A 23,486-nucleotide genomic window follows, 5' to 3' on the forward strand; every position below is an offset into this window, starting at 1 on the left:
ATCTGAATTTATGTAAAAATAATCCAGTGACAAGAATCAATTACTACTAAGGGTATCTCCTAAATCACAGGAACCTGTAGGTACTACACACATCCTAGCACCATAGCAGGCTGCAACTTGTTTCTTATAAGCCTTTAGCATAGATTAGAACCACAACACTTACGTGAGTGATAGATGCAAATAAGTAAGTCATAGCTCCAGGCAACCTAATTTTAGACTTCTGTCTGGCAGACCAAGAGCTGGTACAACCTGTCTAGAGGAGCAAGAGCTGGTACAACCGGGCTAATGCAGGACATTAGTTACACAACAAAACTTCAAGGCTTAAATCAATTTTGGGCATCAGTAGCTTCTTCAGGGGTTTCGGAAACATGAGTCGAAGGCTTCGTTTGAAATATTTGTGCAGAAGATGTTATGTTATGTTATGTTATACTCTCTTGTATAGCGCTCGAATCACCTTGAGGCATCTCGGCGCTTACTCAGACCCTACCCGAGGAAAGGAACAGAGAGAAGGGAGCCTTTAGTACAAGAAAGCCTTTAAGTGTTTCCTGAAGATTTGATATGATGGGATTTCTCAGAAGGAGACAGGGAGGCTATTCCAGTATTTAGGGGCCAGGTAGGAAAAGGCCATACCTCCCGATTTTTGGAGTCTGATACGGGTACATGTAATAGTGACTGCGAGCTTGATCTCAGTGATCGACTCGGAATGTACACATTGTACGTACGGGTCTTCAGATGATTCGTATGGGGAAAAAGCTCCGTACAGCTATTCGGAGGGCATTTTACCGAATCGAAATCGACCCCTCAGTGTTTGGAGTTTTTAGGTTTCGATGTGAGCACAGTAGCGAAAACCTTAAGTTTGCCAGACAAAAAGGTAAAGAAAATAAAAACAGAGGTGAAAGGGATGTTGAAGAAGGAAATGGCGAATTTGAGGGCTTTAGCAAGAGTGATAGGTTTATTTTTGTCCTCAATTCAAGCAGTATTCCCGGGGCCTCTTCATTGCAGAGCTTTATAGCGGTTGAAGGCAGATGCACTCAGGATGGGCTTGTGGTATGGAGACAACGCCATTATTTTGACAGAGATACGGGAGGAGTTGATATGGTGGCTGGAGAATCTGGAGGCTTGGAATGGTCGGGCGATTTTGGGAATTTGCCCAGACTATGTGTTGGAGACGGATGCAAGCCTTTTTGGCTGGGGTGCTTGTCTGGAGGAACAGGAGACAGGCGGAAGATGGTCTTTGGAGGAGAGATCTGTGGACATAAACGGTTTAGAGATGATGGCGGGGCTTTATGCCTTAAGGAGTTTTGGAAGGAAGTTGAAGAAATCACATATGTTTTGTTAAAGATGGACAACATTTCCGCAGTACGATACATGAATCGATTGGGTGGAAGTAGGTCGAGGAATCTGACTTAGTTGGCAAAGGAAATATGGAGTTTTTGTTTGGAGGAGAGAATTGGATTGCAGGCGGAGTATTTTCCAGGTCAGAGGAATGTAGTGGCGGATTGGAATTCCAGGGATTACAGCGACTGGAAGTTGAATGTTCGGTATTTCAGGCGCATATTTCAAGGGGTCCATTGCAGGTGAATCTGTTTGCGTCAAGGCTGACCTTTCAGTTGGATCGCTTTTATAGTTGGGGATCGGATCCTTTGGCAGAGGAGGTGGATGCATTCCAGCAGGATTGGAGGAAGGATCGATGTTATGCTTTTCCGCCATTTGCAATGATACAGAGAGTGTTATTGATGGTGAGGAGACAGAGGTGTCAGCTGATTATGGTGACGCCGGTTTGGGCTGGACAGGCTTGGTTTCCAGGTCTTTTGGAATTGGAAATAGAGGAACTTTTGTTGGGTCTGGATTTGGAGGACGTGCTAAAAAGAGAAGGAGGGGTTTTTCATCTTTTGGTTCAGGAAGGGGCTTTGACCCTTCTTGTTAGGAGGATATCAGGAGAGAGGAGCAGTTCGGAGAACATTCGGAGCAGGCTCAGGAATTTCTCAGAGAACCTTGGGCACCAGGTACCAGGAAACAGTATTTGGGAGCATGGAGGAAGTGGTCATGTTGGTGCTTGGAAAGGGGTCTGGATCCTGTGGAGGTGTCTGCCATAGAATAGAGTAGAATGAGTGCATTTAGGAGGGATGGAGATGTTTGAAGCAGGTGTGGATTCGGAAGACTTTGGTGCACATTCTGTAAGGGGTGCGATGGCGAGTAAGGTTTTCCTGTCTGCTGGGCGATTGGAGGAGATCTTGCGTGCAGCTGATTGGTCTAATGCGGATGTTTTTGGAAAGTTTTATTTGAAACCTTTGGGGCATGTGTCCTCTGAGGTGGTGTCACAGCTTTGAACATGCATAATGAAAGCCTCCGGTCTTGCTATGAAATGTAGATTCTCCAAGTTTGTGTAGAGAGAATCTGGATTTCATTAAAGACACGGAGGCTAGCATTATCCCTCCCGCCTTCCTGTTTTGATTTGGAGGGGATGTGGAGTTGTTGTTTTTAATTTTAGATTCAGATTTCGACAAGTGTGTTCTGTTTTGGTGGGTGTTCAGATAATTAAAAGTAATTTTATTTCTTTCAGATGCCCAGTAAGGAAAGTTTTGTTGGAATTCTACTGCAGTTGGGAGTCTTTATGTTCACTTCCGGAGCAGCGTAAAAGAGGAAGATGGCTGCTGTGTTGAGGAATATATATATTGTTTGGACATTCTATGTTCTAGATTAGTTTGGTGATGTAATAATTTGAAGTGCTGCAAGGAGTGGTGCAATACAAGTGTTGATGCATAATGCTAGCCTCTGTTTCTTTAATGAAATCCAGATTCTCTCTACACAAACTTGGAGAATCTACATTCTCATCCACTATTACAGTAAAATACCACAAGTGCAATTGTGTCTACTCTTTTCATCTGTAATAGTCTATTTGACTTTTAATCAGGCTGATTGGAAGGAGGGAAATTGCACAGGTTAAACTTTAAAACACTAAGACCATGACACAGCATCATGGGAGAACAGCTTTGTTTCTGTCCAAGGAGTCGTTACTGGTTCCATTGCTGGAAACAGCCCGCCACCTCAACGGCGCTGTAAGGTTTGTCTCAATTACAATGGGCTTACCAATGCTTTTCTTTCCTGTTAGTGGCCACAGTGCAAAACATGGAAGTCATGGCCAGGGAAAAAAGCACGTATGCCCACAACACTGTGGGTGAAAACTCACAAGACATAAACAATTCCTTTTTTGTTTTCTAGAACCAACCCAAACTTTGAGTTTGTTTCTGAATTTTAAAGACAAAATGGCACTCAAGGAACCCTTTATATAGTTTCCTGTCTGTTCCACCAAGCACTTTCAGTGTAAACTACCAGCCGCCCGAGTGGCAATCCCCACATTTGGTTAAGATGGGATGCTGCTGAGGCAGGGTCACCGTTGTCCCAACAGCTTGGTTGCAGACTCAGTATACCTTATATAAATCCCAAAGTACTATTAACCATTATTTAAGTACTAAGCAAACATAAAACTTCGGTCTGCCAGAAGCAGTTGCCAATCAGAAACCAATATCAATTACCTTTCATGGCATCAAGGGGAGTCTTGTAGCCAGGTCCACATGTACAACTCTTAGCTTTGGAGGCTTTGGAGAAAGATAGATAAACAGACTATTAGACACAGATATGTTACTGGGGCAATGCATAGAGAAAGTTGTCAGAGGCAAATTCAAAATTTACTTTCATGGTGATTAATATCTCGAAGAGAGTTTTCAAATTGGGATCCCAGAATAGAGTTCTCAACTAGGATTTCCAACAGGAAGAAGGGAATTAATTTCAAAACTGAAGGCCACATGTACGACTGTCAGGATTTGAGACTCACAAATTGCGATTTTTAGCAACTTGCAATTTGTGAGTCGCAAAATCTGATGTACAACAGTTTCTCAGACACTGTCAGTCATGAATACTTTTATTTGATTTCAATTAAAAAAATCATAAAAGGGTGGGAAACCACCTTAAATAAAAATACATTTTAAATTTTAAAACAGAGGAATTTAAAATATTAAGGCTATGCCATTGATGGGTATGCTGAAATGTTTAAATTAGTGAATGGTTTCCTTTTTATCCAGCTCTCTTGCTGCCATTTTGAGGAATGTTATTGCCCTACAGGACAGTTGGATTGATGACCCTCCAAGGCATTGGATGACGGCTGCTCTACATGTCCGTATTTCTTCCTTCCTTAAGGCTTCCCGAAGGACCGTTCTTCGGGTGGCTGCTAGGGAGGGGCATATGCATAGCAGGTGTAAAAGGGACTCTTCCCGACCTCCGCATAAGCGACATTCCTTGGATTGCCAGAGGTGTTTCCATTTTGGAATTTCCACATGGGTCACAAGGGACCTGCCTCGTTAATATTCATGAGGCAGGTCGCAATTTGCGACCCATTGGGAATGGCCGGTACTCACAGTGATGGTGGCCTGGCTGGGGTCAGCAGACCACAATGTCTGACTGCTTTTTAAATAAAGCAGTTAATTTTTCCCCCCAAATAAGCCTGTTTTCCTTAAAGGAGAAAGAGATGCATTCAAAAAATAAAAAGTTTTTTTTATTTTTTTAGGTCGAGCTTGGGCAGCGCATGTGCTGCTCTGCTAGCCATATTGTATTGGAGTATATACTTGAAGGCCCCCCCACACTTTTCCATATTTGTCATTGGCTTGAGTCATTGTCCTTCGTAAATGCTGGCTTATAATTTGTTATTAAGCTTGTTTGTCTCTAATTAGTGCTGCCTTGACTTCACTTGTAACCTCCCATGAGGACTGGCCCTTTTACTTCGGTTGCTACAGGGCACGTCTCCTTTAGCCTGTAAGCACTATTTTCTTTAATGAGTTTCTCTTACTGCAGGGCCTCCTGTGTGCAATTGTGATCAGCGGATTGTTTATTTAACTCATACAAACAGGGAGCTCTTCAGGGGCCATGGGAGACAGAAGGGGGCAACGCAGTGATGCCTTCAAGCATTTGCAAGGCAAAAGGTCTCACATTTGCAAGAGTTTAAGCTATTGGCATTGCCATTTACAATGCCTTTTATTTCGGTTTTAAAAACCAAAACATAAATAAAAGGCATTGTCATTTACAATGCCAATAGATTAAACTCGCATAAATGAGAGACCTATTGCATTGCAGATGCTTGTTTAGAGTGGGCAGTGGTCCGTGGGACCACTAGCTGCTCTGAAAACATTTTGGCATCCCATTCACAAAGAGGTTTGCAAATGGCTTACCACCAATTTGAAATTGGTGGTAATCTGTGAAGGTTTTGCGACACCATTCCCAGTCGCAAAACATTCATGCATACCAGTCCTAATTGCTATAAAGAAGGGACGCCCTTTACATGCCCCTTACTAATAGTCACTCGCAAACCGTATTTTGTGAGTCGGTAATAGTTTACCGACTCCCAAAATGGGATTGGTATATGGTGTCGTGCATCTGACCCAGAGTTCCATAGATGGAGTTCCGAATGGATTTCGGGATAGAGTTCCAAGTTGGAATCTTCAAACAGGAAGAGTAATATGGAGTTTCAAACTAGGCTACCTGGACGGAGTTTAAAATACTTGGATTTTCGAATGGAGTTTTCTACAGTAGTCCAGGAATGGACATTCCAATTACAATCCAAGGATGGAGATCCTAACTGGACTATAGATATTGAGAGGAAACCAAGACGTAGAGATAGAAGTTGCAAGCTGAGATTGAGTTTCTACCTAGGATCCAGGGACAGAGTTCCTACCGGTTATCCAGGGATGAGGGTCATAAATGGAATCCAGGGGTATAGATCTTAGCTGGGATCCACACAGGGAGTTCCAAGCCAGATGAGATGGATTTCAACACAGACAGAATTCCTGCTCTAGTTCTTGCCCAAATTTTACGGTACGTTATTAAGAGCGCATATCACACCGCATAGAGTATCCTAGCACATAAGTAAGCCAGTGGATCAACTGGAAAGGGAAGAGGAAAGAGTGAACTAGTAGAGACATGGTTTTATTTTATTTATTTTTTCATTCTTGAAAGGAAGTGATGGAGCAGAGAGACTGTGGAAGAAGGTTCATATCTCGCTGTCAGACAGGAAAGGAAAGGACCTCCGGTACGGGTCTGACAGATGCGCAGAGTGTGGGCCAGTTAGAGACGTGGGGAACGAAAGTCTAGAGTCCATGACAAAAGAACCTCTTTTGGTGAAGTGGTTATGGCCCATGTTGCGGAAGCATTCAAACATCTGACGTAACAGTTTAACCCCTTCGACGCTGATGACGAGCTGGGCTCGTCATGAGGTAGCCTCCTCGCACGCTCATGACGAGCCCAGCTCGTCATGTAAAGTGCGAATCCCTAAAACCCAGCGTACGGGCGGAAATCCTACCGCACGCATGCGGTTAAAAGGGCTTGTTTGTGTACTAGGAACCACACCTACTTTTCCCGCCTAAAGAGCACAGTTTTGAATTCTTGGGGTCTACAGGCCACAGATTTGACATCCCTCATTTACAAATTTCCAAAAAAAAAAAAAAAAAAAGACCTGAACGTTTCAAAACCAGGCACCAAACATATACAGGTAAGTAGATAATACTATACAATCTAAAAGAGAAACTAGATCCCATGCATAGGCTGAGAGCGCACCTAAATTATTGATCGCATCCATCAAGGTCTGGGCCATGAGCTGAACATGAGAGCAGCGAGAAAATAATCTTTGACTGCTCTGATCCTGCAAAGAGTGTTGGTGAAGACAAGAATAAATGTGAACTTAAAAAAAAAGACTGCTATCAAGATCACTCAGCAGCCAGTTGGCCACATAGTGAACTACCTGCGAGTAGGACTTCCTGCACAGTGTAGCGGGCACATGTTACACATGAGGCTCGGTCTTGTAGTCAGCTCCTATTTTGGCACACAGGAGGATTATAATCTAGGTCAGTGTGGTGGGGGCACCGAAAGTCTGGCTGGCCATAGAGTCACTGGCAGCCTAACCGCTGTGGCTGTTGGATAAAGGTTTGTGTACTTTTGTTGCAATATTTGTAAAACACCTCGCATGAAAAAAAGCTCACGAGGGCAGGAAATTGGTTGGAGCAGAAAATGTCTCTCGACAAGATATTTTCTGTGCAAACTAGTCTCCTGTCCGACTGGCACGTTTTTAATGCGAGGTGCAGGCACCCTGAGAATTAAGGTAGCTGTTTCCAGCATTTGCAAGAGCCTCACTCTAGGGAGAAAGGAATGCTAACCGATACCTCCCTCCCCTTCTTTGCTTATTTAAAAGAGAGTAGGAGCCAACAGATCAGAAATGTAACCCAGCAGCTCCGAAACCATAATCCGACCTTGGCACGCAACGCAAGTAAATAGCGCAACACATAATGCATCAGTGCCAAAGGAAAGCAACGCGAGGCAAACAGCAGCACGCAATACAGGAAACTGGATAGACCACTTTGTGCCAATGTGTTCATGCTCTAAACAAGTAATGTAAAGAACAATGGGCTGGAGTGCTGCCCGGAGCGATTGCCAGTGGTCAGACAATTTGCAAGCTTTCCTTATCAACTTTTGTGTATTTGATGTACTGTCCTAAGTGGCAAGGGTATGCCCAGATGTGGGCCCCATGCTCACTGTGCCACTGGAATCAATTTATCCGTGGCTGATGAGCACTTATCAGGGAGACACTGGTCCTAGGGTGCTTGGGTTCCGGTTCGGTGAGGACCTAGTCTGGCAGTTCCATCTGGACTGGACTGTTCTGCAGGCCCGGACTGGCCGTTGCAGGCACCGGGCAATCCCCCGGTGCGCCGCAAGGGTGGGGGCCGGTTTCCGATGAGGACTATGGTCACGACTGATTCGCACATGGCTGCGTCCAAACTAAAATGGCATGATGAGCAAAAGAACGATGGGTTGGGATGCCACTGGTTGGACAAATTGCACACTCATCCCATCACCTTTCGCGTGTTTACTGCTGTGACAAGCACCACAGGGAGGGACATTACATTTTAAACTATGTGACAAAATGAATAGCATGGGTTTTAAATGGTGAATTCTCTAACAAATGCCACAGGATCGGGTTTAGTAAAGAGGTTCCTTTTTAGGCAAGGCCACAGTAAATACTTGGTGATTTTAGAGGGACACTATTTTCAAGTCAATGTATATTTTGGGACCCAATCAATTGTCTGATGAACCTCTCTAGGCCAAGACTACGTGGTCATGTTTATGTTCATGTTAAAGCCAATATGCTTAACTTATTGACTTTTAAACGTGAGGACAAATGCAGTTGGTGCCCAGTTTTATATTGGGAGTGACCAGACAAAGCCTGTAAGCCTGATCTTGCTTATCTTGAAATGCTTTATGTGTTGCAGTAGACCCATATAATGCCATTGCTGGTTTTCAGGATTCAACGCTATTGGTACACAGATTGTCACCTGATATCACGCACGGGAACAGACTTGATGTACCAGGTTAGTTGTTCCTTGCTATATTTATTTGTGGTACATAATTTGCACCCTACAACTGTACAGGACCCCCTTAACAAGGGTTTCAATTTGCACCTCCACTCGAAATAGTGATTACAGCATATGAGGACAAATAAAGTATATAGGCGTCAAGAAATTCGGAGCAACATCTCAATTGTATGAACTGAAATATGATGATCTACTGAGATAACTTAATTCCAACCATTTCTACAGCTGCATCAAGATTTCAGTGACAAGTGGAATTAATCTTATAAAGATGGTTACCCTTCCTCGCTGCTGGTTTGTATTCCAGTGCCTCCCTTGCTATGTAGAAAACGTTCTGTGCAAAACTGAACCAACTGTTTACCTTGTACGGGTGAAAAAGTCTTCCACAGTGGCAGGAAGGAGGGAAGGTGACCCCCTAAAGAAAGTCGGATGAACTTTACTCGACCTTGTATTATATTATGTTGAATGTATTTCTTCGAATATGCAAACAATGTTGACACTTTCTTTTTAGATTAAATATTTGATGGGCATGATTAATGAAATGACCAAAATATATGTAAAGTGGGGATACACGGCAAAATTCAGGAGCCTAAGTTATATAAAAAGAAAGAAAATCCGTTTTGTGTCAGGAATATGCAGGGAAAAAAGAGGGTGTCTGTTCCCGGCCTATGATCAAGACAGCCTGACTACCTGCTGAAATGCAAGAATTCAGATCTTCTTTCTGCTGCTGTAGTAAAACTGAAAAATCTGGCATAGTGAACTGTTGAAACAGGACTTCAGCTGGGTCAGGAAGTTCGCAGGCATCTGCTCCAGTGAACCTCTGTGTTCTTTCGGTGTAAGTAATTTATCACCCACAGTATAACCCGATTCATCAGGCAGAATACCCAAGGCATTAAATGCAAGTTACAAGTTAAAGTATCTCAAACTCCTGGAACCACCTTACACCAAGGATATACAGAAAGCCTGCTGGCAATTCCGGCAAACTTCACTCCCACTCCCACTCCCTCCCTCCCTCCACTCGCCACTGGGTAGAACTTGTGGGTAAATACAGCAGGTGCAGGCTCACCTGGAAGCAGCGTTTCCAGGGGCCCACTGCATCCCAGTCATGGATGCGTTTCAGTACCAAATCACTGTGAATTGGGGGGGGGGGGGGGGGGCTTTTTGCACCTCGGCCCCAGGGATACTTGCTAGGTCTGAGCTGAATCTCAGTGGTATGTAGGAATGTTTTGCAACCCAATATTCGCCACCTACTCTTAAAGGTAGGTGGAAACCCATTTACAAACGGGAAGGGACCCCTTCCCTTTCGTGAATGTTCGAAAAAAATGTTTTTAAGAGCAGGCAGTGGTACCGCAGAGCAATGCCTTTTCTTGAAAAATGAAAAGAAAGCTTTTTCATTTTTCTTTTTTAAACGCATCCCGTTTTCCTTTAAGGAAAATGGGATGAGTTTTTTTTTCAATTGCTTTATTTAAAAGCAATCACAGACATGGTGGTCGGCTGACCCCGGGCGGCCCCCATCCCTGTGATTTTAGCAAATCCTAATGGGTTGCAACGGATTTGCCACGGATTAGGAAACGCTAAATGAAACTCATGGGTTTCATAAATTCAAATAGTGATTACCTAATTGCAATTCACAGAGAATCGCAATTCGGTAATCGCTACTTGAAATAATGATACGTGTGGCCCTAAAACTCCTTTTACCAGGGCCTGCTCTAGGTTGGTGCAACTGGTGCCACCACACCGGGTGCTTATTTCAGGGTGCGCTGTATTTGCAAGTTTATTTTGGTTTTAAAAACCCCTGCTGCCACATTCCTTGTCTTCAGCAATTCCCAGGCAACAATAAAAATGTCAAGATAACTCCGGCGATTGGAGAGAGAGAAGAGTTTTGTCTAGTTGAGGTTTTGACTCATCATAAAGTAGTGAAGAGGATTAATATGCCTGCTGCAAAGAACGTGTACCATGCAGATCACAAAGTGCATATAATGTAAATAGGTTAGTGGGTTACTGATTTTTTAAGAGACATCCTCTTGCTACTTGCAGATTATAAATTAAAATCCTAATACAGAACAGTGAATTGTTAACTGCCATCAAAGAACTGCATGCACACTACAAAGCATAGATTAGAACACAGATTAATGTTGCAATTTTTTTCATTTAGGTTAGGAATGGATGCTCATTATTAAAGAGAACCCCCAATTATGGTGTTCCATTTTCAATTCTGAGTTTGTACTTCTCCAGAAGAAGCACTCTTAAACTATACTACCTACCAGCATGGATGACGTGTGATTCCTACACCTTGTTGTCCTCTGGCTTAAGTAACATTTCCTATATGCTGCTTTAGATACATATGATTGATTATCTCGGTGTAATGTGTGTGATGCAAAGAGCTCTGACATCCTACACTGGGATGAGTGGCACTTTATAACTAATTAAATGCATCTAACAGAGAGGTCATTGAGACTTGAGGGGCACTGGTGGTGAGGGATTCTGTGGTGGAGGCGGTCACAACCTCCACAACGGATGGGAGGCGCCAATAAACATTGTCGCACCGGGTGCCACCAGCGCTAAAGCCGGCCCTCCCACTTACGCAGGCCTATGCGTAAACTACCACACCTTCAACCAAGTAGAACAAACGTGCAACCAAAGTGCTACAGAGCTTTGTAAAGGATAGGACGTGCTATACAAATGCAATTAAAATATAAAACAAATTGACTCCGTCGGTCCCGCCAATCTCCCCATTTTAACCACAGCTCATGCCTCACTTTGTGAGGCAATCAGAGCATGGTGCACAGCTTTTATAGCCTGTAAAGAAAGTGTCCTGGGATTTGAATAGCACAATAAAAGCATGTGATTAAGTACTACAGGCAGTTATGTACTTGAAACCTTTACCGCATTGCAAGGTCTTGATTGCTTTGTGGAGAGAACGTGTTCAAGTCGTCGGCCTGGCACTGTGTGAGGGTGCTCCCCATTGGCGAGGGTTCTTCGCCAGGTGCCTACGTTGAGGCGACACCGTCCATAGACAGTAAGATTAAACATGCATTGGCAAAGACAGTAGGTCTGGCATTGGTCTGCCTTATGGCTTTGTTAATGCTTGTTTTGCCATGGTTTTTGCTTAAATATTGTAGAGGCTACCAGGTTCTCACCAATCTGAATAAAAAATACCTGAAAGCCAAAACGTTTTGCCTCATATAAGGCACTATTTTGTAAGTGGATGCGCTCCTTGTGAAATGGCGCTCTCACAGTGAAATCAGCCAATGGCGGTAAGAGGACTGAGCCCTTGCCCTACATACTTATGCTGTAGTTGGTGGAAGAAAAATGTGACTGACACCAGACCCATGAAAGAAGAGGGCTGGCTGAATAGCCCTTTCAGGAAGTATAGTATACATATACATTAAATAATATCAAAAGGTCTTGGCTAAGACCAGCCCTAAAGAGGCATAAAAACATAGGTGTATAGAGCTCATCTGGTTGGTAAAGCTTATACCCCCATGTGCAAGAGAACAACTGAATGCCAAGTGCCATCCTAAGAGCCCACTGATTTACGTACCCGGAAAACATTGCCTCTGGGATGTCAACAGCTTGCCCCGAATATTTTAGGCTGCTGTTCATGCAGATTGACAAAGGTCCTTTTCTCCGTTTCAGGCTTAAACAGGCATTTCAAGTGCCCGGGGACACTTCCTGGGTGGGGGCGCAAAACAATTGTAACCGTAACAAACGTGCTCCTGTCCCAATGTGTCTTCACGCAGAGTCTAACGCCTGATTACAAGTTGCTCCCTGATCTATTCCTGTTGCATGTTGCCCTGATGGAAGCATTTGCCCATTTGAGAATTGCACATGATTTATTTGACCATATGTAAATTGTCAACCCTCCACTATTGCCCCACAGACTTTCGGCTGTTAAAACCTGGAGGGACCCTTGTCTGCATCATGTTGGCCCAAGCAAATGAGGAAACACTCCACTATGTCACTGCGTCTATGCCGTATTATAACAGGAACACAGAGGAAAGCAGACTGTCAGAAGGTGCACTGGCAGCCAGCACACCCCTCCAAAGGGCACCTCAGATACCCCCTGCGTGCTGGTGCAGTGCAGCCCAATCTCTGCTACTCTTGCATCCAGGTTGGTTGCCGCCTGCACAGTGAAAGACAGACCAGCAGCTTTGAACATCCAGATCAGCTTTCACCAAAACGCTTCCCCAGGCCATGAGAAGTGTGGCTCACTGGTTAGAGCAGGCAGACCCTGAAGCAGAGGTCAGACCCGGGGGTTCAATTCCCGACGCGGCAGGGTCTTGAGCTCAAATGTCCATGGACTCGATAATTCTCGCTTCGGTGCCTGACCTAATCATGGGTTCACACTCTGCAACTCTGGGCATTAAGCTTGCTTAATCTCCACAACGGCCCCCCTGCGGCGGGATGCCTGGCTTTCACCTTGGGGATGCCCTGTAGGGGCTATCTCACAGGGAAAAGCCAGGACGGGTTCCCAAGGCAAGCGCGGAGATACCCCTTCGGGGGTCGATTCAGGCGCTATATAAGAAACATAATAATAATAATAATAATAATGCACGAGTCGACAACTGTACTGGGAACAGCGCATTCATTGTGACAGGTACCACTGACCCGGTCTGCTCCTGGCGCAGCCAGTTAAAGGTACAATGCATTCCATCTGTGATAAAGGCCCAGGTGATTTAAGGATAGGTAAGATCTTCCTGGAACTGTTCCAAGAACATTACAAAACATTTGTGGATGCCCCTTAACTCAACAACTTTGTGGGTGTTCACCAAATTTACACTGAATGACCTCACCTGGCCCCTTTTCAGTGACTACACCCGCTTGTAACTCCAGTCGTTTCACAGATACAAGTATTCTCAAGTGCACGTACTAATGCAGTGCTTAAATGCTTGGGCATCTGCCCGAGTTACATATATATGTTATGTACTAATACTCTCCATGTTGACTAATTGTGACTTTTTCCAGGCATCAGTTATACTTGCAGCTGGAAAAAAGTTGGTGTATCAGCCAGTTCTTTAAAATCTCTATGAAAAGTGCTACTTATGAAAAAATACATATCAGCTTCACATCTGTTCTCTCGGTACATGGTCTCTCTTCTGAGACCCTCAAGGATCTCAGTAGGGATGGCTAATAGGCTGTTCTTGTAAGTTCAGAGAATGTTTGCAACTTAGAAAGCAAAAGGTCAGCGCACCTCCTCCCCAAGGCCTCAAACCACGTATCCACAACTATAGAAGCCAGTGATGTGGCTACAATTAAATGTAAAAACAGCTTCCTCCTCAACTAGAGCCATTTATGGGTCGTCCCCAATGCATCTGAGCAACACAACTCCACATATGCTGCCCCTTTGCACTCACGAAGACTGGGCGCCCACCACTTGCCGGCGCTAGTTTAGGAAGCAACAGTCAAGACACTTCGAGTGTGGTGATACTTATTACTAGAAAGGAACAAGGAATAGCCTTGGTGGAGTAAAATCTGTCGACTCCAAAGAGCCATGGATAGGTTGGATTAGAAGAATTCTGCCCTCAGCATTCATCCACATAGGAGTAACAAGCATTTACAATGCAACGGTTTCGCCTTTACAAAAAGGATGTTGCGCAAACCAAATATTAGTAAGTAAAAAAAAAAAATTATTTGATATATAATCACCACGAGAAACAAAATCAGAATACTATTCCTAAAGAGTACTTATATTAAACCATGTATAAAGTTGTTAAGCAAATAGCTGTAAGGCGGTGGTTGCTGCTTCTATGCCTAACAATTACGGCGATAGGCTAATACCCCAGGCTGTCTCCCCTGCTCTAGTATGCAGCAAAGCTGAATGGTAACATGATGTGGTATCCACCAAAGCACATTCAGGTGCTTAGACAGATAATATACCCTCTCCACCTCCAAACAGAAATTAGCACAGACAAATAGTTTAAGTAACTACAAACTTGCAGACCGAGAGGGTTACACAGCATATAAGATGCTCATACCTAATCAGGGCAAGTTATTGCACTGAGACACCATTTGTACACAAACATAGCACCCCACTGCCCTCTATGGAAGTACCACCGAAAAAGTGAGAATTTTCCAGCAGATTAAAGATGAGACATATGGACCCCCACCCCCCACCCCCAATCCCGATTATTTTAATATTTCCATCTCACATGCCCTGGTTTGTGTGAAGGTACGTTGAGTGGAGCAAATTGATCTATATTTACTACAGCGACATGCCATACGAGGAATTTATACGACTCAAAGAAAACTTTATTATTGTGCCAGCACAACTGCTTTACACTGTAACCACTACATGAACCCAAAGAGAAAGCAGATCAGCAATGAAGCAGAAGGTACATTGTTGGAGCAGTGTAAACCTAACACCATCTTAGTACAGGAGGAGTTGTGAACTTAAGTGTGGCAGAAGTAACCAAAAATAAGTACAGTCAACACCAATAGGTCTGCCTAAAATGAGCAAATAGAGGACCGAACATGCGCCGTTTGCATGCGTTGCATACATAAATGCTATTCAGCACATTAAAGCTAGTCCTTCTGGATTTGCCAATACTGGAATAAGAAAGGATGGCTTTCTGCATATAGCGCACACAGGAGATGAGAGGTAACTTGACACCAATGATTTAGTATACTTTTCAGTGTTACGCACTTTTCAGATTTCTCATGCATCCCAATGGAAGCACTTTCTAGAGTGGAATGAAGCACGCAACAGCCAATGGAATGTGGTGAGAAAAACACTTGGAGGTGGATACAAAGCTACGTATATTTTAACAATATGGCTATGCTGCCTGTATCACTAACAAAATATAATCACTACCACTAATTCATGCATCTTTTCCAAGAGCACAGGGGAGCCATTTGCTCCAGATATAAAAAGTGCACTTATCATAGGCTCCAATTTCAGAAACAGCTGTTGGGATGGACGTGTCCAACCTGCCAAAGTCAATCAGCCCAGTGAATGAAGTATCAAGAACAATGCCATGTTGGTGTGAACAACCCCTGACTGCACTCATGCCTAGTCTTCGCAGGCATGATCGCGCAAGTGTGACTCCATAAATATACGAGCGCCTTTTCTTTTTTCGTTTACCAATCCGAAAATGGTCTTGAAATTAAAACAAAAATAAGTAGTGAGCAAGGGATTGGCTTGGTTAAGTATACAGAAAATGTACCAAAAAAGTCAAAACCTACTTACACACACATTTATATATATATAGATACAATTATAAAATAGGACTTTGGGGGCGCCGTGCAATGGATGTCATTAAGGATAGGACACAATCGTTAGTACTGGGAGATAAGCACTTGAGTGAAAGGAACTGAAGCACACACTAGAGGAGGAGCAACACAATGCGCAGGGGAAAGAAGTACAAGCGACAGCAGATGGGAGAGCAAAATACAGAGCACAGAGAGAAGCACCAGTGAGACAACTAAAAGAACATTGCGCTATCACGGGGTTCCTAATAAAATATATATTTTTTTAAAGTAGCTCTCTAAAAGCTAGCAGTGAAGGACACGCAAAAGTTACGCTTAGGGGAAAGGACAATGCAAGCTATCGAATAAAAGGCAAACTAGTGTGAAAATAAAGTAAACCGGTGATAGGCAACACGTGGGCTTTCAACGTTCTTGGTAATCTGACAATAGGTCTTTTTCAGACAACTGGTAGGCTCGACCGAAGATAATGTGAGGCGTTGGGACAGCTGCTTGCAGCTTACAATGCATCATGGAAAATGAACTCTGGCTCCAAGATACGGAGGATTATAGCCTCCAAGAAAATAGTATTTTAGCAAGTTGCACCCCCTATTCAAGTGTTGTGTGCGCATATGCAGCTCTATATTTTGGCAGGGGTGTTCGCACAGTTGTTGAAGCAAATCTATCTCCTACTCTCGATTCCGACACACAGGATCACTTACCAGGAGTAAGTACAACCACACCATCGTGGATCACGGTCCATGGGGAGACAGGCTGTCCCACCATTCTTGATAGGGCCGGTAGATTAAATCTTAGATTAGGGAGGAGAGAAGCTTTCAGAGCTGAATGGGCTACCAAGACCCAACTAAATCAGAAGCTCTTAGTGAAGGACTGCTTCAGACTATTTTCCCCCATGAACGATTATACTTCACTAGGAGGCAGGTGCTGATCTGCAGGTAGCCCGTCTAAGTACACTCCAATGACGACTGTCCGTTTCTCTCTCTCTCGTCATCGAGGACTGGAGCTCGCTCACCATCGTGAGACTCCGGCCTGAAATTAATGACTAATCACGGTACTTAATAGGCAGGCCAAACCATGAAGGATTGCGAAGTTCCCCATCCAGTTCTTCCATGTTAAAACTGGCAGGTCCTCGAAATATGAACGGGAAAGGTGGGGTACGAGGCTGTCAGGCACCCAGGAGGAGCTCACTCACCGTCAAGCACGTCTAGGAGAGGCATTTTCCAGGTGGATCACTTACCGTTAATGACTCCTTCCTGTCAAGAGCGGTGTGGTATTTAATTAGAAAGGAGATCACTTACCGTCAGATGATGTCATGAGTGGCATTTCTAGAAAGTGGGCACATTATGGGCTCACCAGGAAGTCACTCACCGTCAGGTAGGTCCTCCATACACTCGAAAGTTATCTCGAACTGGAAAGGGTTGGCGAAAGGACACGGGTTGTCCAGCACCACTACGTTCTGGATCTGTACCTTGGCCATGACCGGAAAACGAACAAGTGTTCTAGCGCGGGGAAACTCCTACTGATGCCCGCGCAGCGCTAAGTAACTGCACTAAGGTCGAGTATATTTGACCCGGTATAAATCTGCCGGGAATAACACGGTATTCTGGGCGCGTTAATCTGTGACCAGCAACGCAATCAACCAGCAGGCCACAAGAACAGAGGAAGACTCTTCACCGCACGCCAAAACCCTGAATACAAATAATAGACAAGTCAGGTCCCGGGCCGTGCTGTGATTGGCTGCCGGCCCGGGACACCCCTGTGACGCCATTTCCCGGGCCGCGCTGTGATTGGCTGCCGGCCCGGGACACCCCCGTGACGTCAGCCAATCACAGCGCGGCCCGGGAAATGGCGTCACGGGGGTGTCCCGGGCCGGCAGCCAATCACAGCGCGGCCCGGGACAAAGGGGCGGGATTTTAAAAAAGCCCTAGAAACGCCCCCGAATCGCGTTTTCCCCGAGAAATCGCGATTGACAGCCTCTGTCTCCCAATGGCTAGCCTCCATTTATGGAGCTAGCCAATGGGAGGAGGGGGCGGATACCCGACCCCACAGAGAAAAACATAAGGTTTTCCTAGCGCATGCGTACTTCGTACGCATTTGCTAGGCAAAACCTAAAAAGGGAATATGGACCATGGCACACAACAGTCACATGCTGGTTTTGTGATTGGTTGTGTGAGAAAGCAATGCAAGCATCATGATTTAGCATTGGAGGTTAGCCGGGGCACTATAGTCTTCATATTAAGTCTTATGTTTCTACTGGTGCTGCAGAAACCAGGGTCTGCCATGATGGCACATCTATGTACTAGCATAACCAGGTGAATAGGTTACATATTTCAAAGCCCTTTTCTATACCTGGTTTCCCCATTACATAGATATATTGAATGGGACCCATTATGTGCTGTGAATAAAAACTAAAACAAACTAAGGAAAAATTGGATAGCTCAGCAGAGTGGAGGAATGTACAAGGTTCACCTTTTTTTGCAAAACATATGCATTGCTGAAGCAGCCCAGCAAGTCTAATTAAGGGATATTTGCCACACAGTAGACACCAACTCTGTGGTTAATGTGGAAAAAGAAAACTTTAGTGTTGATGCATTATATATAGTGTATAAGAACTAGTGTTGCTGGATAAATAAGTGGAGCACACCATATTTCTGATACAGGAAATTCTTTATGAAATCATTGTGTTCTTGCATTTGTAGTCCTGGTTTTCTTCACTGGAATCAATACTAAAATTGATTTGTAAAATGTTACCCCCAAACTTGATAAATGTTGTTTGAAGTATGTGGAGTGTTTGGATAAGCCGAACTGTGGAATGCGTTAGCCTCAGTCAGATGCTGGCATGGTATTGCAGTGAGGCGGATTTATAAACAGAATAAGAACCCACGCGCAATATGGGCAAGCAGAGTGCACACTATTCAAAGAGGCCAAGAATGGAAGGAGCATGCTGATTTACTGCATTGTCACTAAGAGGTGATCATCCCAAACAGGGCAAGGATTTCATGGGTTTAGATATGCAGGTTTTCCATCACAAATTCAATGAAAGATTTCTCCAAGTAATACCAAGCATTGGATTGATGCAGGCACTATTAGGTTCTTGTTACACACAAAAGAAAGTTATTCAATCAGCACATTATGCACCATGCTAATGTTATGTCAGCGTCAAGCTTATTTGATCGATCAATCAGGGTATCCAGGGGCTGGGGGGTGGGGGGGGTTCTGCTTCTGGGTGTAGTCACTCCAACATCCAGGTCTTTAAGCCATTTCTGAATTCCTTCAGGGTGGGGGAGGTATGGAGGGGAGGCTGTTCCAGGTTTTGGCAGCCAGGTAAAAGGAGCAGCCCCCGCTCCTGCTTCGGTGAAAGCGAGGAGTTTGCAGTTACTGTTCCTTCAAAATATGAAAGTCGCTCAATGGCCATGAATACCCACCTATCGTTTTTGTTGGCTCCGATTACTAACTCCTATAGTACTTTTCTCCCAGACCAAGGTTCACTTCATTGAGCTGGGTTTTCAAAGTTTCTCGTCATACTCTTGACATAGAGTTGACACCCCATCCATGCCTTCAGGTCTTTATGTTTCCAGACCTGATCATTTCTTTTGCAAATCATTGGTATCAAGTGTGTTAGTGCAGTAAGTTCAAAGGAGGCACAACAAGACTACAGCTCCCAGAAGGCATTATATTCTAAATCCGTTTTGGCACTGGATATAGTGGTCTGACATGGAGCTAGGTGGCAATCCCAATTTCCCTTCAGCAAAGGACATACCTTCCACCATGCACACATTTCTTTTAAATGTCTAAACATTAGAGGCAGCCACTAGTTTCAAACCACAGGAGTCTTTGACATTCATATGAAATTCGGTTTGTGGTAACCTGATCTGTGGTAAGGGTTATTTTGCAATATTTTTATGTCATAACAGCCATTTATAAACTGCCTTCCCCTGGCTGTGTGTACGATTAACTGTTGTGGATTCTTCAGTTCTTGCCAGTTTGGAGGCGAGTAAACAGGAACTTTCGGGAACCTTCTCCGGGGTAGAACTTCTGCATGGGACAGGTCTTCTCGGAGGTCAGAAGATCCAAGGATCACATCCAGGGTTAGAAGTCAATGCCCCAATTCTAGCTGGTCAAATGAAAAAATATATATCACCTGGTGTCTAAATGTGAAGCCCCATCAGAGCTTGGGACCCAGGCCGGCTCACCCTCTGGGGACCTTGATAAGAGGTGTCTGCAGGTAAAAGAATGGGGTGTACAGGGCAGGGTTAAGAGAGAGACAGAAATCGAAAGTGCAAGATGCACACTTAATGGAGGACTCTCAAGTTGTCTGGTTCCAGATGCCACTGTTTTTAAAGGTAATACTAGAAAGAACCTAGAGCATCACTGAGGGATGAGGGAATGCTATTATAAGCAGCAGATCTGCTTTCCCTAACAGTGGAGGGTACGAGCCGGCTAAATATCAATTTGCCTAGGACATCAAAGATCTGTGCACTTCCTCGGTCTGGTATCAACTCTAGTGGTTGACACCTCAACAAAGTTAGCCATTTTATCTATGGGAGCCGATGCTCTTCGGTAAAAATTCCCAACTGAAGAGAGGCTGGGGCTAGGTAAGCTGTGAGGTAGAGAAGAGGCCTGCCTGTATGTGGTGAATGTTGGCTTTTGAGCCGTCTGTCCACCAGAGTTAGAACCCCACTGACAAAGCAACCCACCACGGTCCTACCAAGATAGGGCTAATTTAAGACCTCTTGCTAGAAGGAAACTATTAGCAGGACTCACTGGAGAAGCCTAAATCCCCACAGAGCGGCAGAGGATGCACTGGAGAGAGAATGTGCACCATGGAGAGCGCATTGACTGTCGGTGTCAGGAACATGGCCAGATCCGTAGGAAAATAATAAAACCCAATTAGCTAGTTAACATTACCACGAACACTTTATAACAAACTTTATTTGATGTATCACCATTAGTCCTTTTATTTCATTGGGAACTTCAAGCCTCTGTCTCAAACCACCCCACCGTAGGTGATGTCTGCTCCATTCCATCCTCCCAAGTTTATGGTTTTCTTGGTCATTCTTTAGAGCTGGAGTATCACGGCATGGTGGGGAGATTTTCACATAATGCCAGCCTAGTCTCTACCCCTATGGCGGCCAGGAAGGTATAGGCATATGAAGGGGGCAGGGTAGGGCTCCATGTCATAAGTAAACAGACCCATGTGGTCTGACCAGCTGCAGAAAGGCAGCAGCGCAGATCCAGGGACTGGACACAACACTCCATTCCTGGGGTTCTCTTATAGATCAAGTGCAAGGCATATTTAATCCCTTCTGCACTGAAAGGCCCTTTTCCCAAGTTCTTGACTGCAGAGATCATTGAAGGTAGCTCTCAGGTTGTTGCCTACGTGTAAGCCAGCAGTGGGTACTAGTGGGCCAGAAGCGGGCACTCGGGGCCAGCAGCGGGAGTCCTGGGCCAGCAGCGGAGCGGGCACTCCTGCGCCAGCAGCGGGCACTCCTGCGCCAACAGCGGGCACTCGGAGGCCAGCGGCACTCGGGGGCCAGCAGCGGGGATTCATGGGCCAGCAGCGGGGCAGGCACTCCTGGGCCAGCAGCGGGCACTCCTGGGTTGCTTAGTATTTTAATTTATCCAGTTAGTCTTTGCAAAAGGCAATGGGCACTATCTCAGGAACAATGCAACCGTTAAAGAAACAGCAGAGCTATCAAGCCAGATCTAAAAAATATCAGGTCAAGCTGATTTCGCCTCAAACACAGACCTACATTTCACGTTGAAAAACATGAAGGACATTTATTCTAGTTACCAGTTGTTATGCAAACACCAAAATGAATGTGAAATCACCTCGCTTTAATGTGCAAATACCTCTTTCCTCATTCCATATTACACAAGCAGCAGAAATAGTACCAACAAATTAGCACATTTTTTGTTACACCAGTGAAAAAAAGTGCTTGTGAAATGGCAGGGGCGGAAAAAAGGCCAGCACACAGCAGCCAAAGAGGGGAAGTGGACAGCATCATTCCAATGTGAAAGGGGGAAGAGTGGACAGCAGGGGAGAAGAGATCTTACAATAACGCAATTTGTACAAATAGATTTTACTTTGATGGACTTAAAGACACAACTCGTTTTATTGCACTGCAGAATTTTTTTGGCCTGGGATCGATTCAGAAAGACATTTACGAGACAAAGTTGCACTACAGCAGAACTATTTACTGACTCAAATAAGCGAATTTAGGAATCAGCCCGAAATGTCTATTTACCATTTCATAGAATTGCAAAGCGGGCACAGTCTTTCCGTTTTTACTAACTGTATATGAATATTACCAGAATATTCTCATTTTAGATGTTTTGGGGACAATCCATTAAACACTTAACGAGTGTGTGAAGTAGTACAACAGCAGTGCCTGCGTGACTCTGCAGCAACACTGTGAGAGGACTCGGACCCCAGAGCTGTCGCACTCTTCCCAGGCTGCAAAGCCCACATTTCACACAAGCACTGGCAGGGGCGTAACTAAAACGATGGGGCCCCCTTGCAGAATCTGATGAGGGGTTCTCTGGTTTCTGTTCATAGGTAGCGTCCTATCTTCATTAATTGATGCTTTTTTGTTTTTCTTAATAATTTGGGATTTCTAGAACGCCATTGCAGACAAGTCACCCCTGGGCGCTGTTTACAACGCATGAGGCATATATTTTGTGGGCTGCGAGGATGGATTGGATTCATCACAAGTTGGCCGCTGCATCGTCCGGGCACCAATGGAGGCTTTGACATGCTAATGCCACGAATGTCACACGTGATGGGATGGATGGGTGCAATTTCTACTTCATCTCTTCAAGGCGGCACAGGCAGGTGGTGAAACCCACCTCCTTCACTTAAAGATCACATAAGCAGTTACGTTCATCACAACTAGTGGTAGCCGCATCAGTAGGTCACCTGGTGACAGCAACTATTTTAGAGATCGGTAGCTACCAGCAGAGTCCTCATATGGAGGAGTCTCCAATTTATAGAGCCTGGCCACACTTATGGACAGCTCATGCAGCATGGAGGATGCTGAGCTTTAACAGTATTAAAATTGAGGTAACAGTCCCATCACCGCACTTCAATAGGGTGAGGGCCTCTTAGCATTAATACTCCAAGCCTGGCTATTAGTTGGCCATGCTACGTCTGGTAGCAACATTTGCCCAACTGAGATGTTTTGGTGTCATTCATAAAAATATCACCTCACAAATATTAAACACAGTTGCAGCTTTTACAACCCACACACGTGGATATTCTCTTGTGTGCATCTGAAGCAGGATGCAGAATATTCTGAATACGCTTAAGCTACTCTGGTGTCCATTGGAGATTCGAAGGAGGGAGTAAATGTGTCCCTTCCCACTGCAAGGACTATCAACACAAACAGAACCGGGTAACACTACACCAGACAATGCATCTGCACCTGGACAGTCTAACTGCCTTTGACTCCGAATGCGCATTAACTTTTGCTAATTGGCCTCCATGTCCAAGCCTCGCATAGAGATGACTGTAGGAGAGTAGGGTCTGCAATCCTATGATCACCCAGATTTTTGCTTTTTGCTGCACTGGTTTACGACTTTCCCTGGCTGTGGGCCTGCTAATCAGACCCACAGCCTAGCTGTTCTCTCTATCCAAATTGTACTCAGGTACTGAATTGGCACTGGGCCCTCTCCAAGTCCCTGTACCCAGGGCTGAGGTGCACCCAGAAGTCTCCCAGGGGCTGAAGCATGTATTATGCCACCCCTGGGTTGACTAACTAAACTGACACAACTGGCTGCACGACAGCTGGGGCAAGGTGGTGTACTCACCCTTTGCTTTAGATATAGTATACCTATATCTAACCCTAAAATGGACACACAGATCTCCTATCA

The 23,486-nt window shown here is 44.7% G+C and overlaps 1 protein-coding gene across 1 annotated transcript in view; it reads right to left on the bottom strand.

Moving 5' to 3' along the window:
- The window catches only part of LOC144799395 (methanethiol oxidase-like), a 141,053-nt gene that overhangs the window by 100,969 nt on the left and 16,598 nt on the right, over positions 1–23,486 (bottom strand). The window contains exon 2 of the mRNA XM_078670685.1: positions 3,537–3,599. Within this exon, the coding sequence (XP_078526811.1) occupies positions 3,537–3,599 (63 nt within the window). The remainder of the gene's footprint in view (positions 1–3,536; positions 3,600–23,486) is intronic.

Source organism: Lissotriton helveticus, chromosome 12 (genome assembly GCF_964261635.1).
Source record: "Lissotriton helveticus chromosome 12, aLisHel1.1, whole genome shotgun sequence".
NCBI lineage: Eukaryota > Metazoa > Chordata > Amphibia > Caudata > Salamandridae > Lissotriton > Lissotriton helveticus.